The sequence below is a fragment of the Pan troglodytes genome, chromosome 14 (genome assembly GCF_028858775.2).
Source record: "Pan troglodytes isolate AG18354 chromosome 14, NHGRI_mPanTro3-v2.0_pri, whole genome shotgun sequence".
Lineage (NCBI taxonomy): Eukaryota > Metazoa > Chordata > Mammalia > Primates > Hominidae > Pan > Pan troglodytes.
In genome coordinates this window covers 39,812,337-39,828,355 of record NC_072412.2, presented here as the reverse complement: position 1 = coordinate 39,828,355, position 16,019 = coordinate 39,812,337, and the positions used below count along the sequence as shown (strand labels likewise).

Genomic DNA, 16,019 nt, shown 5'->3' with positions numbered 1-16,019 from the left:
GCAATAATTGCTATCCTATTGATTGATTGATTGATTGAGACAGAGTGTCACTCTGTTGTTCAGGCTGGAGTGTAGTGGCTTGATCTTGGCTCCCTACAACCTTTGCCTCTTGGGTTCAAACAATTCTTATACCTCAGCCTCCCAAGTAGCTGGGATTACAGGCACATGCCATCACGCCTGGCTAATTTTTTTGGTATTTTTAGTGGAGATAGGGTTTCACCATGTTGGCCAGGCTTGTCTTGAACTCCTGACCTTGAGTGAGCCGCCTGCCTCGCCTCCCAAAGTGCTGGGATTATAGGCGTGAGCCACCACGCCTGGTCTTGCCACCACATTTTTAACATTTACAGCATGCTAGGCATTGTAAATGAACTTTATATATAGTTTGTGTCTGTTTGATCTTTACAAAAATGCCAGCAAGGTGCTATTTTAGTTCTCATTATTATGCTTGAGGAATCTGCTGCTCAGAGAAGTTAATTAATTGGTCCAAAGTCACTGTTGTTAAATTGGTGGGCAAAGTTAGATCTAACTCCGGGCCAGGTGTGGTGGCTCATGCCTGTAATCCCAACACTTTGGGAGGCCGAGGCGGGCAGATAACTTGAGGTCAGGAGTTCGAGACCAGCCTGGCCAACATGGCGAAACCCTGTCTCTACTAAAAATAAAAAAATTAGCTGGGCGTGGTGGTACATGCCTGTAGTCCCAGCTACTCGGGAGGCTGAGGCAGGAGAATCACATGAAACCCAGAAGGCAGAGGTTGCAGTGAGCTGAGATCGTGCCACTCCACTTCAACCTGAGCAACAGAGCAAGACTCCATCTCAAAAAAAAAAAAAAAAATGCAACCTAGGTCTAACTCCAAAGTTCATGCCTTAAACTGTAATATTATATTACCTCATTAATACTATTTTTATGATGTAGGTTTTGTATTTAAAATTGTAATGTATTTGGTCTCATTTCCTAGGTTTTGATGATGATGGTTCAGAATTTCATGAACATATATTTCTGGAGAAACACCTGGAGAGCTTTCCAAAACAAGGACCAATTCGCCACTTCATGGAGCTGGTGACTTGTGGCCTTTCCAAAAACCCATATCTTAGTGTTAAACAGAAGGTTGAGCACATAGAGTGGTTTAGAAATTATTTTAATGAAAAAAAGGATATTCTAAAAGAAAGTAACATACAGTTCAATTAAGACCATGGAAATTTTTATTTCAAACAATTAGAGATGGATATTACAACTAAATAAAATAATTTTACTAGAGTTTGTATATGTTATGTTGATTATTACATTTGATTTGGCTGGTATAAATGTTACATTGTTTTCAAAAATATGATGGTAACTGAAAAATATTCTTGCATGGAGAAAAATCATCAGTATTCATAGGTTCAAAAGAATATCTGGGAATTAGTAATACATTTAAGACAACAACTCCTAACCTTTTTCTTTTCACTCGGTGACCATACTTCTTTGAAATACAATACAATTACTGGATGATATCACAGTACTATGTTATAAGAGTTGAGATGATTTATAGACAGATATATATGTACATACGTTTATTTGTTTACATTTATACATATATTTTACACTAAATTAACTACCCTCACCTAAGTCTGGGTCACTATAGAGAAATTAATCTTGTAGAAATAAAGGGCTTATTCTAATCCATTCTAGTACTTTAGGTCTTCATGCCAAAGTTAGAATTATTTCTTTTCCATCATGCTGCTGAGCAGCGTGACTCAACTTTCATACAATTCAAAGGATTGAGGGCTGGGCACAGTGGCTCATGCATATAATCCCAGCACTTTGAGAGGCCGAGGCAGGAAGATCACTTAAACCAACGAGTTTGAGACCAGCGTGGGCAACATAGGGAGACCCTGTCTCTACAAAAAATTAAAAAATTAGCCGGGCATGGTAGCATGCACCTGTAGTCACAGCTCTTCAGGGGCCTGAGGTGGGAGCATCCCCTGATCCTAGGAGGTTAAGGCTTCAGTGAGCTCTGATTACACCACTATGGTCTAGCCTGAGTGATAGAGCAAGACTCTGTCTCAAGAAAAAAATTTTTTATTTTTATTTTTATTCTTTTTTAGCAGAGCCTTGCTCTGTCACCCAGGCTGGAGTGTAGCGGCGTGATCTCGGCTCACTGCAACCTCCACCTCCAGGGTTCAAGCAATTCTCCTGCTTCAGCCCCTCAAGTAGCTGGTATTACAGGTGCCCACCACCACGCCCAGCTAATTTTTTTGTATTTTCAGTAGAGACGGGGTTTCACCATGTTAGCCAGGCTGGTTTTGAACTCCTGACCTCAAGTGATCTGCCTGCCTTGGCCTCCCAAAGCTCTAGGATTACAGATGTGAGCCATGGCACCTGGCCTAAATTTTTTTTAAGGTTCAAGGATTCTAAAAAAACTCAAAACAAGATTTAGTTGACAGTGGTCCCAAGCTAATAGTGTTCCAGGTCAACAGGAACCGTGTGAAGGAATCCACCATAACAACAGCCTTCTAATGACAAAACACACAAGGAAGCAAAACCATGAATGTGTACCAGTAGAAACGAGAACAGAATCAGACTCATAAAGCCTCTGAATATTGGGCTTATCAGAGTCAGAATATAAAATATGTGTAAGATAGAATGAATATTGAGCAGGATGCTTTAAAAGTGACCAAGCAGATTTGAAAAACATTAAAAATGTTGGCCTTCTCGTCCCAGTTCTTCCCAAAGTTGAGAAAAGCTGGGTTGAGAGGATGAAAAGAAAAAAAAAGAAAAATTTAGTGGAGTTTAACAGCAGTAAAGAAGTATCCATATGCAGCAGAGAGAAGCAAAGAGGAAAGAAATAGGAAAGGAAAGTAAAAGAGTAACATTTGTACAATCGTATTGCCAATAGGAAAGAAAAGAGAAAATAGGTCAGAGGCTAACTCTAAATAATTGTGGTTTTTTTTTCATTTTTTTAATTGAGACAGAGCCTCGCTCTGTTGCCCAGGCTGGAGTGCAGTGGCACGATCTCAGCTCACTGCAACCTCCGCCTCCCAGGTTCAAGCGATCCTCTTGCCTCAGCACCCCCTAGTAGCTGGGATTACAGGCATGTGCCAACATGCCTCGCTCATTTTTTTTTTTTTTTCTGAGATGGAGTCTCACTCTGTTGCCCAGGCTGGAGTGCAGTGGTGCAATCTGGGCTCACTGCAAGCTCCGCCTCCTGGGTTCACACCATTCTCCTGCCTCAGCCTCCCGAGTAGCTGGGACTGCAGGCGCCCACCACCATGCCCGGCTAATTTTTTTGTATTTTTAGTAGAGACGGTTTCACCGTGTTAGCCAGGATGGTCTCAATCTCCTGACCTCATGATCCGCCCCCCCTCGGCCTCCCAAAGTGCTGGGATTACAGGCATGAGCCACTGCACCCGGCCATGCCTGGCTAATTTTTGTATTTTTAGTCGAGACGGGGTTTCGCCATGTTGGCCAGGCTGGTCTTGAACTCCTGACCTCAGATGATCCACCCACCTCAGTCTCCCAAAGTGCTGGATTACAGGTGTGAGCCACCATGCCTAGCCTCTAAATAGTTAATGGGTGAGAGTTTTTTACAATTCATGAAAGATACTAATTCACAGTTAATCAACAATCCCTTGGCCAGGTGTGGTGGCTCATGCCTGTAATCCCAGCATTTTGGGAGGCAAAGGTGGGCAGATCACTTGAGGCCAGGAGTTTGAGACCAGCCTGGCCAACATGGCGAAGCCCCATGCCTGGCTAAAAATATAAAATGTAGCCGGGCATGGCGGTACATGCCTATAGTCCCAGCTACTTGGGAAGCTGAGGCATGAGAATTGCTTGAACCCAGGAGGTGAAGGGTGCAGTGAGCCAAGATCACCCCACTGCACACCAGCCTGGGTGACAGAGTGAGACTCTGTCTCAGAAAGAAAAAGGCAAAAACAACAATCTGTTGGTCATGTATAGAAACTGCTCTCAATAACAGCAGAATACATTTTTTTTTCCAGTACACATGAGACACTGAAAATTTTTTATTTTTATTTGGGTGTTTAGTTTGTTTATATTTACCACAGTTACTGATATATTTGGAATGTCTTTCAGAAATGAGGGCTAAATGCATTTGTCAAACAAAAACAGTTGGCTACCAGCAAACTTTCATTAAAAGACTCCTAAAGTTGTACGTCAGGCAGAAGAGAAATGATTTTAAATTTAAGGCCTGAGATGCAAGAAGAAAATGGCAGATGAATAAAGCAGTGAGTATGCTGCTGGCTCACTCTCTTTCAGCAGTGTGCTCTGCCTCAATGTTCAGAGTATGTCTTTATAAACTCTCTGCTCTCTATTGCCCTTCAATAAGCTGTCTGCTATTAAAAAAAAAAGTAGTGAATATATATTTTAATTCTAAGCACTAATAAAACAGTCATACCATATGGAATTAATTAAAATACATGACAGTAGAATATGTCCAAGTGGATTATTTATTTATTTATATTTTTATTTATTTATTGAGACAGCTTCGCTCTTTTTGCCCAGGCCAGAGTGCAGTGACACGATCTAGGCTCATCACAACCTCCGCCTCCCAGGTTCAAGCAATTCTTCTGCCTCAGCCTCCCGAGTAGTTGGGATTACAGGCACACACCACCACGCCTGGCTAATTTTTCATTTTTATTAGAGAAGGGATTTCACCTTGTTGGCCAGGCTGGTCATGAACTCCTGACCTCCAGTAATCCACCTGCCTCGGCCTCCCAAAGTGCTGGAATTACAGGTGTGAGCCACTGCACCTGGCTGGATTTTTTTAAATGTCAAGTGATAACACTATTTACTGGAGTTACATGTAAAGCAAGAATACAGAAAGGTTGAAAGTAAAAGGGAAGCTGGTATAGCTATATTAATATCAGGAAAAAAATAGTCTGAAAGACATTAGAGACTTAAAAAAATTCTGTTTATCAGACAAATACAAAGTTGTACGTACCTAATAACACGACTCAAAATATACAAGGCAAAAGCTGATAGAAATACAAATAAATATACCATTATGATGAAATATTTTAACATAATAATTGATGAACTCAGCAGACAAACAGAAGCTTTGCTATACCTAATTATCTTGACCTAATGGAAATTTGTAGATCATTACACAGTGATCTAAATAGCTGCAAATACATTTATTTCAAGCACACACATTGGTAAATCAATCATAAACTTAGTCATAAAGCATATCTAAACACATTTCAATGGAATGTAGAACATGTTTTCCAATTACATTGCAAGTAAGTTAGAGACCAGTAACTGAACGCTAATCAGGAAAACTCCCTACGTTGAGAAATTTTAAAACCCTTTTAACTTATTCATAGGCCAGTGAAAAAAATATTCAGGCCAGGCGCGGTGGCTCACGCCTGTAATCCCAGCACTTTGGGAGGCCGAGGCAGGCAGATCACCTGAAATCAGGAGTTCGAGACCAGCCTGGCCAACATGGTGAAACTTTGTCCCTACTAAAAAATACAAAAATTACCCGGGTGTGGTGGCACATGCCTGTAGTCCCAGCTACTTGGGAGGCTGAGGCAGGACAATCGCTTGAACCTGGGAGGTGGAAGTTGCAGTGAGCCGAGATTGTGTCACTGCACTCCAGCCTGGGCGACAGAATGAGACTCCATCTCAAAAAGAAAAAAAGAATGAAAATCAATGAAGTAAGGTTATAGTCTTAAGATATAAGAAAAGGAACAAGTGGTGTTTTGGTTTTTTTTTAATCTGTTCTGTTGTTGTTGTTGTTGGTTTTTTTTTGAGACAGTCTTGCCCAGGCTGGAGTGCAGTGGCACATGGCTCACTGCCGCCTTGACCTGGGCTCAAGTGATCCTCCCACTGCAGCCTCCCATGTAGTTGGGACCACAGGCTCACACCACCATGCATAGCTAATAATGTTTTCATTTGTAGTCTCACCATGTTGTCCAGGCTGGCCTTGAGCTCCTGGGCTCAAGCTATCCTCCTGCTCAGCCCCACAAAGTGTTGAGATTACAGGTGTGAGCCACCATGCCTGGCCTACATGAAATATATGCTTATTTGGTTTTGATTTTTACACTTTTATGATGTCAAGATGAACCCCCATTACCCCCCAAAAAGGAACATCCTACTAGCTTCACATTACAAATGGAATATTAACACAATATAAACAGAAAACTGAGATGGGGTGATTAGGAGATCTAATAAGAGTAAATCTTAAAGGGAAATAGAATGAAATGTCTAAGGTAAAGGCAGAAGTTAATAGAAATAGTATAATAGGATCCATAAAGTCAAACACGGATTCATTTTTAAAAAAACGAATGCATTTCTGTCCAGATTTATTTTTTAAAAAAGCTGGGTGCAGTTGCTCACATTGTAATCCTTGTGACTTGGGAGGGAAATGGAAGGATTGCCTAAGCCTAGGAGTTGGAGGCTGCAGTGAGCTATGATCGTGCCACTGTACGCCATCCTGAGTGACAGAGCAAGACCCCGTATCTGAGGAAATCATTTTTTAAAAAAAAACTTTAAAATGTGAATAACTATTGATGTAAAAATTAAGATTTATTTTTCAAGAAGCTATTATGAACAATTTCATGGCAATAAATTTCAAAATTTCGTGGGCAAATTACTCAAAACTATGTTAGCAAAAATAATTTAAAGGAAAAATGGAACAATCATTAAAGAAATTTGATGGATATTTTAAAATCTTCCCAGAAAACAAACACCAAACCCAGAGAAGTTTTCAGGAACGTTCTACTGAACATCCAGGAAAAAAAATTCCAATTTTACATAAATTATTCCAAAACATAGAAAAAGAGGAAGCACTCTACAATTAATCATGAAGACAAATTTGAAAAATCCGAAGGAAGATAGTAAAGCAAATTCAGCAATGACTAGAAATCATTATCAAGCTGAGTTTGTTCCAGAATGTCAGGGCAGTTTAACAATGGAGGAAAAAGATCATATCTCAAAAGATGCAGGAAAAAAGGTTTGGTAAACCTTGGCAGCCATTGATAATTTTTTTAAAATAAATTTTAGAAAGCTTGGAGTAGAGAACTTTTTTAACCTAATAAGTGGCATTTACAAAAAGCCTACAACAAATATCTTACTTTATGCTGAATTACGAAATGATTTCCTTTAAGATTATAAACAAGAGCGGGATAATCACTATCATGATTTCAGCATTGTACTGGGGGCCTAGCCTATGCAGAATAGCAAGAAAAAAGGTGATTAGGATTGGAAATCCACCCTATAGTAACCCCAAGTAAATCACAACCTCTCTTTGAGTGTGGATGAGACCTGAGACTTGCTTTCAACAATAGAATATGGCTAAGGTGATGGGGTAGTCACTCCTTTGACTGGTTCATATTGTATGGCAAAAGTAATGGAATAGTTACTCTTGTGATTATGTGATGTTACAGAAGACTCCTTGTTAGCGGACTAGAGTGCACTATCATGTTGTAAAAAGGCCTGTGAATGAGCCACCTGTCAAGAAACCTTGGGGACCACTAGAAGCTGATGGAAACCCCCAGCTGACAGCCAGAACAATGCAGGGACTCCATCCTACAGCCTCAGATAGCTGAATCCTGCCAACAACCACCTGAACTTAGAAGAGGACACTACGTTTTAAAAAGGACCACAGTCTGGCTGTCACCTTGATTACAGCCTTGTGAGACCCTGAGCAGGAGACCAACAGAAACTGTGAGTTAATAAGTACATGTTTTAAGCCACTAAGTGTGAGGTAATTCATTATACACCAGTAGATAGCTAATAAAGGAAGAAAGAGACAAACCTAATTAGAGACTAGATTACATAGAAAACAAAAGAATATCTATAGCTAAATCATAAGAATTAACAATTTATTTGGCACTTCTGCAGTTGCATTTCTGTATGCCAGCAACAAACAGGTAAAAATATAATTTATAAAAAGTTAACATTTACAGTAGTATCAAAAATATAAATAAATAAAATCTTAATAAAATATATGCAAGAACAGGCTGGGTGCAGTGGCTCACACCTGTAATCCCAGCACTTTGGGAGGCCGAGGTGGGCGGATCATGAGGGCAAGAGATTGAGACCATCCTCGCCAACATGGTGAAATCCTGTCCCTACTAAAATACAAAAAATTAGCCAGGCGTGGTGGCATGTGCCTGTAGTCCCAGCTACTCGGAAGGCTGAGGCAGGGGAATCGCTTGAATCCGGGAGGCGGAGGTTGCAGTGAACCGAGATGGTGCCACTGCACTCCAGCCTGGCGACAGAGCAAGACTCCATCTAAAAAATATATATATATATACACATATATATGTATATGTGTGTGTGTATATGTATATATGTGTGTGTGTGTGTATATATATATACACACAACATTATGAAGAAGTTTTAAAACTTTAATGAAACAGGTTAGTAATAAAAATAAATAAAGAGATTTAGGCTGGGCACGGTGGCTCAAGCCTGTAATCCCAACACTTTGGGAAGCCGAGGCCGGCAGATCACCTGAGGTCAGGAGTTCAAGACCAGACGGGTTAACATGGCAAAACCCCATCTCTACTAAAAATAACAAAAGTTAGTTGGGCATGGTGGCACACGCCTGTAGTCCCAGCTACTTGAGAGGCTGAGCTGGGAGGATCACTTGAACCTGGGAGGTTGAGGTTGCAGTGAGCTGAGATTACGCCACTGTGCTGCAGCCTGGGTGACAGGATGACTCTGTCTCAAAAATTAATAAAGAGATTTAATTGGGTAAATAAGTTCTAGAATAGAGGCTCAATATCATGAAGATGTTACTTCTTTCCATATTAATCTCTAGATTTAATGCAGTTCCATACAAAATTCCAACAGGATGTTTTTTCTTTTTTGAGATGGCGTTTTGCTCTTGTTGCCCAGGCTGGAGTGCAATAGCACAAGCTCGTCTCACTGCAACCTCCGCCTCCTGAGTTGAAGTGATTCTCCTGCCTCAGCCTCCCAAGTAGCTGGATTACAGGTACGTGCCACCATGCCTGGCTAATTTTGTACTATTAGTAGAGGCAGGGTTTCACCATGTTGGTCAGGCTGGTCTTGAACTCCTGATCTCAGGTGATCCATCCGCCTCGGCTTCCCAAAGTGCTGGGATTACAGGCGTGAGCCACCACACCCAGCACCAATAGGATTTGTCATGGAACGTCATAAATGTATTGTAAAATCATAGGGAGAAGCAAAGAACCAAGAAGAACCAAAATACTCTCGAAAAAGAGGACAAGGTGAGGGAGTTGCCCTAACTTGTAAGCTATCAAGACTTATTATAAAGCTATAATAATTAGACATGATACACACAGATAGTTAAATGGACTGATGGAACAGAATAGAGAACACAGAAATAGAACATTATTATATGGAAATTTGATATGTGACAAAATCAGTGCTATGGGTTTGTATTAGTCCATTTTCATACTGCTCTGAAGAAATATCCAAGACTGGGTAATTTATAAAGAAAAAGAGGTTTAATGGACTCACAGTTCCACATGGCTGGGGAGGCCTCACAATCATGGCGGAAGATGAAGGAGAAGCAAAGGCACATCTTACATGGTAGCAGGCAAGAGAGTGTGTGCAGGGAACTGCCCTTTATAAAACCATCAGATCTCGTAAGTCTTATTCACTGTCACAAGAATAGCATGGGAAAAACCCACCCCCATGATTCAGTTACCTCCCATCGGGTCCCTCACATGACATGTGGAGATTATGGGAGCTACAATTCAAGATGAGATTTGGATGGGGACACAGCCAAACCATATCAGGTTTGAACGTGCCCTCCAAAACTCATGTTGACCCTTAATCCCCAATGTGGCAGCATTGAGAGGTGGGGCCTTTAAGAGTTGATTGAATCATGAGGGCTCTGCCCTCAATGGATTAATCCACTCATGGATTAATGAATTAATGGGCTGTCATGGGAGGGCACCAGTGGCTTTATAAGAGGGAGAATCTTTAGCATAGCATGTGAGCATGCTCAGCTACTTCAGAACTTGGTGGAGAGTCCCCACCAGCAAGGAGGCTCTCACCAGACATGGCCCCTTGACCTTGACATCTCAGCTTCTATAACTAAGAAATAAATTCTTTTTCTTTATAAATTACCCAGTTTCAGGTATTCTGTTATAAGCAACAGAAAATGGACTGAGATAGTTGGCATTGTAGATCAATGGGAAAAGGGTGGCTATTCAATAAATGGTGCAAAGACAATTGGTTATCCATACGGAGGAGGAAAAAATGGATTCTCTGCTTCATACCATACATAAAAAAAATCCAATTCCGTTGGATTTATGATTTAAATGAGAAACAAAATTTAAAATATTTGAAGCAGGCTGAGTGCAGTGGCTCACGCCTGTAATCCCAGCACTTTGGGAGGCCAAGGTGGGTGGATCATTTGAGGTCAGGAGTTCAAGACCAGCCTAGCCAACATGGTGAAACCCTGTCTCTACTAAAAATACAAAAAATTAGCCAGACATGGTAGTGTGCACCTGTAATCCCAGTTATTCAGGAGGCTGAGGCAGGAGAATCACTTGAACCTGGGAGGTGGAGGTTGCAGTGAGCCAAGATCACACCACTGCACTCCAGCCTGGGCAGCAGAGGGAGAAACTCTATCTCAAAAAAAAAAAAAAAAAAGCTTGAAGCAAAATATAGGAGAATATCTTTATGGCTCTGGTGTAGGCAAGGATTTAAGATATCAAAAGCACAATCTCTAAAGAAAAGATGAATAAATTTGACTACGTTAAAATTTAGAACTTTTCATCAAAAAGGCAAAACCAGGAGTGAAAAGATAAGCATCAAACTTGGAGAAGAGAAATGTTCACATATAATCACTAAATGGTTAGTATACAGAAAATATAAAGAACTCCTGTAGCCAAAAGTACCATTTATAAATCTATGGATGGATGTTTTCTGAAGGTCCTTTGCCTGGAGAAAAAAATAGTGCATTAAAAAGCTTCTGTCCAAAACAAACAAACAAACTCCTAAAAATCAAGTAGAAGGGCTGGGTGCAGTGGTTCATGCCTGTAATCCCAGCACTTTGGGAGGCTGAGGTGTGACAAGAGCAAAACTCCGTCTCAAAAAAAAAAAAAAAAAAAAAAATCAAGTAGAAGACAAACAACCCAAAAACATAGTGGGCAAATGCCATAGCATTTCATACATTTCATAGAAGAAAAATACAAAAATTAGCTGGGCATGGTGGCACGCACCTGTAGTCTCAGCTACTCGGGAGGATGAGGAGAATCTCTTGAACCTGGGAGGCAGAAGCTGCAGTGAGCTGAGATTGCGCCACTGCACTCCAGCCTGGTGATAGAGCAAGACTCTGGCTCAGAAAAATAAACAAGCAAACCAAAAACAAAACAAAACAAAACAAAAAAACATTCTACAGTGGCCTTCCTGTATTTTTATCTGCTTTTTTTCTGTTCTCTTCTCTGCTTTGGAGTCAGAAACTTCAGTTCAAATCCCTGCCATGTCAACATAACAATCTTTCAGTTTGTTTCCTCCTTCGTAAATGATGGGCATAATTTCCATCTCACAGGATTTCTAAGTCTTAGAATTGAATGAGGTAATGTATTAATACATACTACGTGCTTCAGAAATACTATCCGTCTCATTCCACATGCTTGTCAGAACTCCAATGCCACGATGGATACAGAGTGAGCCATTTTCTTCACTGTCCACTATCAATTTGGGAATGGCAGCTTGCTGCTTTTACATTTTCAGATCTAGTTAACATTACCTTCCATCAGTGAAATAGAATACTTAATCTTTATTATGTATTTCCCTCATTTTCCAATATCTTTAAAGTCATCGTATCACTATTTTAAAATTCAATTTTGTGAACTCTTGCTTTTGCATGGAGGAAAATGGGATTGGTCAAACATTGAAATGGGATGATTGGTTCTCTGATTTCTCTGTATTCAGTCCTACACCTAATAGCTTCAAGCTCTCTCCTAGGAAGACAGGACTCTGGGTATGTCCAAATAAGTAGACACTCTTAATGAGTTTTCTCTGTTGTATGCTGTAATATCTTTTTGAGTGTTCCAGAGAACTGAATAAAAGTAGATCTCTCCATATTAACTAAATGATAATAGCTAACATCTGTGTGGTACTTTGACTGCATATAAAGTGTTTTCACATATATCACTCATTCATTAATTTGTTAAGCATTTACTGAGCTCTGTTACGTGCTATGCCTCTACTAGACACCAGAGTATAGTATACTGAAGTACTCGTTGACCTTGAGGTGTCATCAAAAATGTGACTTCCCAAGAAAGTCTTCTCCTCCTGCTTTGTTAAGTCACTCTGCCCTTGTTATTGTCTAATACTACACTCTGTCTCCTTTACGGTATTTTCTGTGCTGATCTCCTTAAGGGTTGAGGTTGTGTCAGTTTCTGTCCCTTCTTGAGGTCCTGAATGTAAGACCTAGCTATTGCTAGGCCCAAAATAGGCACTCAGTAAAAGCAGTTGAGTGAGTGGAAGAATGGATGAAGGCAACATACTCATAGGGAAGAGACAGGCCAAGATTTGTTGCTACACAGTGTGATGGGTGCCAAGGCAGAGAGGTGGGTTGAGGGCATTGTGTTAGTCTGTTTTAAGCTGCTATAACAGAATACCACAGACTGGGTAATTTATAAAGAATGGGAATTTGTTTCCTCACAAGTCTGGAAGTCAGGAAATCCAAGATGAAGGCACTAGCAGGTTCAGTTATCTGGTGAGGGTCTGGTCTCTCTGCTTCCAAGTTGGCGGCTTGACTGTTGCATCTTGAGGAGTTGGGGAGGAATGCTGTGTCCTCATGTAACAGAAGGCAGAAGGACAGAAGGGGATGAAATCTCACTGTCAAGCCGTTTTATGGCACCTAATCCCATTCACAAGACAGGAGCCCTTGTGGCCTAACCACCTTTTAAAGGCCCCACCTCTTAATACCATCAATCACATTAGCAACACCTAAGTTTTGGAGGAGACACACTCAAACAATAGCAGGTATAAAAGACAAGCATTTAATCAGACTGTATGTCAGTTGATAATTTTCCTTCCCTGCAGGAGACCTGTCTATGAGTGGCTGAAGAACTGTTTAATTCTGGGGTATAGAATTAAGATGGCCGTCTGCCTGCAAGTAGAGATAAGCTGCATTCTCCCAAATCAGCTTTGTTCATAATAAAAGTAATATTCTGGCCTCCTTATACCATACTCTTTATTTATTTATTTATTTATTTATTTTTAATTTTATTTATTTATTTTTTTGAGATGGAGTCTTGTCTGTGGCTCCTGGCTGGAGTGCAAAGGCGTGATCTCGGTTCATTGCAACATCTGCCTCCTGGTTTCAAGTGACTCTCCTACCTCAGCCTCCCGAGTAGCTGGGACTACAGGCATGTACGACCACGCCCAGCTAATTTCTGTATTTTTAGTAGAGGCTGGGTCTCACCATGTTGGCCAGGCTGGTCTCCAACTCCTGACCTCAGGTGATCCGCCTGCCTTGGCATCCCAAAATACTGGGATTACAGGCGTGAGCCACCGCGCCCAGCCTATTATCTATTTCTTAAACAGTTCACAACTTGGTTCAAGAAGAGGTAGGCTATCTATTGCCCCATCCTCTACTTTTTTTTGTTTTATTTTGTTTTGTTTTGAGACAGAGTCTCCCTCTGTATCCCAGGCTGGAGTGAAGTGGCACTGTCTCGGCTCACTGCAACCTCCGCCTCCTGGGTTCAAGTGATTCTCCTGCCTCAGCCTCCTGAGTAGCTGGGATTACAGGCATCTGCCACCATGTTTTTTGTATTTTTTTGTATTTTTAATAGTGGTACAATTTTTTGTATTTTTAATAGAGGTGGGGTCTCACCATGTTGGCCAGGCTGGTCTTGAACTCCTGACCTCAGGTGATCCACCCGCCTTGGCCTCCCAAAGTACTCAGATTACAAGCGTGAGCCACCGTGCCTGGCTGACTTCTTTTTTTAAACTAAATACCTAATTGTTATGTTATTCTTTTGTCTGTTATTGCTCTCCTTAACACATATAAAATAGACCAAACTGACATGATCATATTTTAGAAAAATAAATTTTCTTTTTTGGAAAAGGAAATGGAAAAAAAGATAAATGGCTTAAATTAAGAAAAAAATTAAAAATGGCTTAAATTGTCCACTTATCATAGCATAGAATTAGAAATCCCAGTCTTTGTGGCTGCCAAAAAAAAAAAAAAAAGAATAAATGGCCAAAAAATGAAATGAAATCAAATCAAAGTCTTTCATGACTCTCTTCCTAATATTATTAGTATGAGGAAACTTAATAATTCTGAAAATAAAGATGTAAATTGCTGCAGAATGTACAATAGGATAAAGTCATAATAGCCAAAATGTGGAAACAACCCAAATGTTCATCCATGGATGAATGGATAAACAAAATGAGGTATATATGTACAATGGAGTATGATTCAGCTTTAAAAAGAAGTGCAATTCATGGTGGGGCATAGTGCCTCAAGCCTGTAATCCCAGCATTTTGGGAGGCTGAGGTAGGTGGATTATGAGGTCAGGAGTTCAAGACCAGCCTGGCCAATATGGTGAAACCCCGCCTCGACTAAAAATACAAAAATTAGCTGGGCGTGGTGGCGCACACCTGTAGTCCCAGCTGCTGGGGAGGCTGAGGCAGGAGAATTGCTTAACACCTGGGAGGCAGAGGTTGCAGCAGTGAGCCAAAATCATGCTACTGTACTCCAGCCTGGTGACAGAGTGAGACTTCATCTCAAAAAAAAAAAAGAAAGAAAGAAAAAAGAAGTGCAATTCTTATATATGCTACAACATAGATGAACCTTGAGGAAGGACATTATACTAAGTGAAATAAGCCAGTTGCAGAAGGACAAATATGATTCCACTTATGTGAGGAACCTAGAATAGGCAAATTCATAGAGACAGAAAGTAGTTTCTAGGGGCTGGGGGTAGGGGAGAATAGAGAGTTAGTGTTTAATGGGTATAGACTTTCTGTTGGGATTATTTTTTTAAAAGTTCAGGGGATGGATAGTAGTGATGGCTACATAACAATGTAAATGTACTTCACACCAATGAATCACACACTTAAACATGATTAGGATGGTACATTTTTGTGTATTTTGCCATAAGAAAAAACATGTAGGGCTGGGCAAGGTGGCTCACACCTGTAATCCCAACACATTGGAAGGCCGAGGTGGGAGGATCATTTGAGCCCAGGAGTTTGAGACCAGCCTGGGCAACATAGTCAGACCCCACCTCTACAAATTTTTAAAAATTAGCCAGCCCTAGCAGTGTGTGCCTGTGGTCCCAGCTACTCAGGAGGCTGAGGTGAGAGGATTGCTTTAGCCTGGGAGTTCAAGGCTGCAGTGAGCTGTGATCATGCCACTGCACTCCAGCCTGGACAACAGAGCGAGACCCTGTCTTGAAACAAAGAAAATTAGTATGATAAAGCACAGACCATGTATATAATAAAGATACTTCAACCATCTGAAGGAGTGTTCTGTTCTCAAGCCACATAGAGAACTACATACTGTCCCAGAAAAAAGCACAGGATCCAGGAAAGCTGGAAGGGCTAGCGTTTGGTGGCTGAGGTCAGCAAAGGTGACTGCTGTGGTTCATGGCATCCCATGGGTACTTATCATCTTCATAGCCACGACCAGCAGGGTCCTTCTCAACAGACTGACCTTGTGCTGTGTATATCACATACATTATCACTGAATTTTTGAAACACCTTATAAAGTAGGCATTATTCCCATTTATAAGAATTTAATACCTTTTTGAAATTTCGTAAGTAAGTAGTGCAGCCAGCACTTAAACCCTACATCATCAGACACCAAAAGTCAAGTACTTTCCTTAGTACATCCCAAGAATAGCTTTCAAGAAGAATTATATGGATAATCTGGAGTAAAAGGAATAGGAATTTCTTCATTTAGGTCAGCGAGATGTGCTGACAAGATGACCACAAATGCAGGAATGTTGGAGTGGTAGTTAATATGTAGATGAGAAATCATGAAAGAGTGGAATAGCAATGCAAGTTTCTGGGGCTACTTCAGTAGGGCTATTTGGGACTGATTGAGGGGGCAAAAA

At 40.7% G+C, this 16,019-nt stretch overlaps 1 protein-coding gene and 1 non-coding gene across 3 annotated transcripts in view; both read left to right on the top strand.

Moving 5' to 3' along the window:
- The window catches only part of MRPS31 (mitochondrial ribosomal protein S31), a 48,738-nt gene extending 40,661 nt beyond the window's left edge, over nt 1-8,077 (top strand). The window contains exon 7 of one of the 2 annotated variants that reach the window (XM_054664898.2): nt 7,386-8,077. In XM_054664898.2, coding sequence (XP_054520873.1) covers nt 7,386-7,408 — 23 coding nt within the window. In that variant the 3' untranslated portion in view covers nt 7,409-8,077. Of the gene's footprint in view, nt 1-955; nt 1,255-7,385 lie in introns of those variants that run through there. The other variant, XM_001148443.8, reaches the window with a different exon arrangement.
- On the top strand, nt 2,689-2,735 carry MIR320D-1 (microRNA mir-320d-1). The gene has a single exon (NR_035744.1). It is a non-coding gene; the product is annotated as a microRNA mir-320d-1 (primary transcript).
- Nucleotides 8,078-16,019: the final 7,942 nt, after the last annotated feature.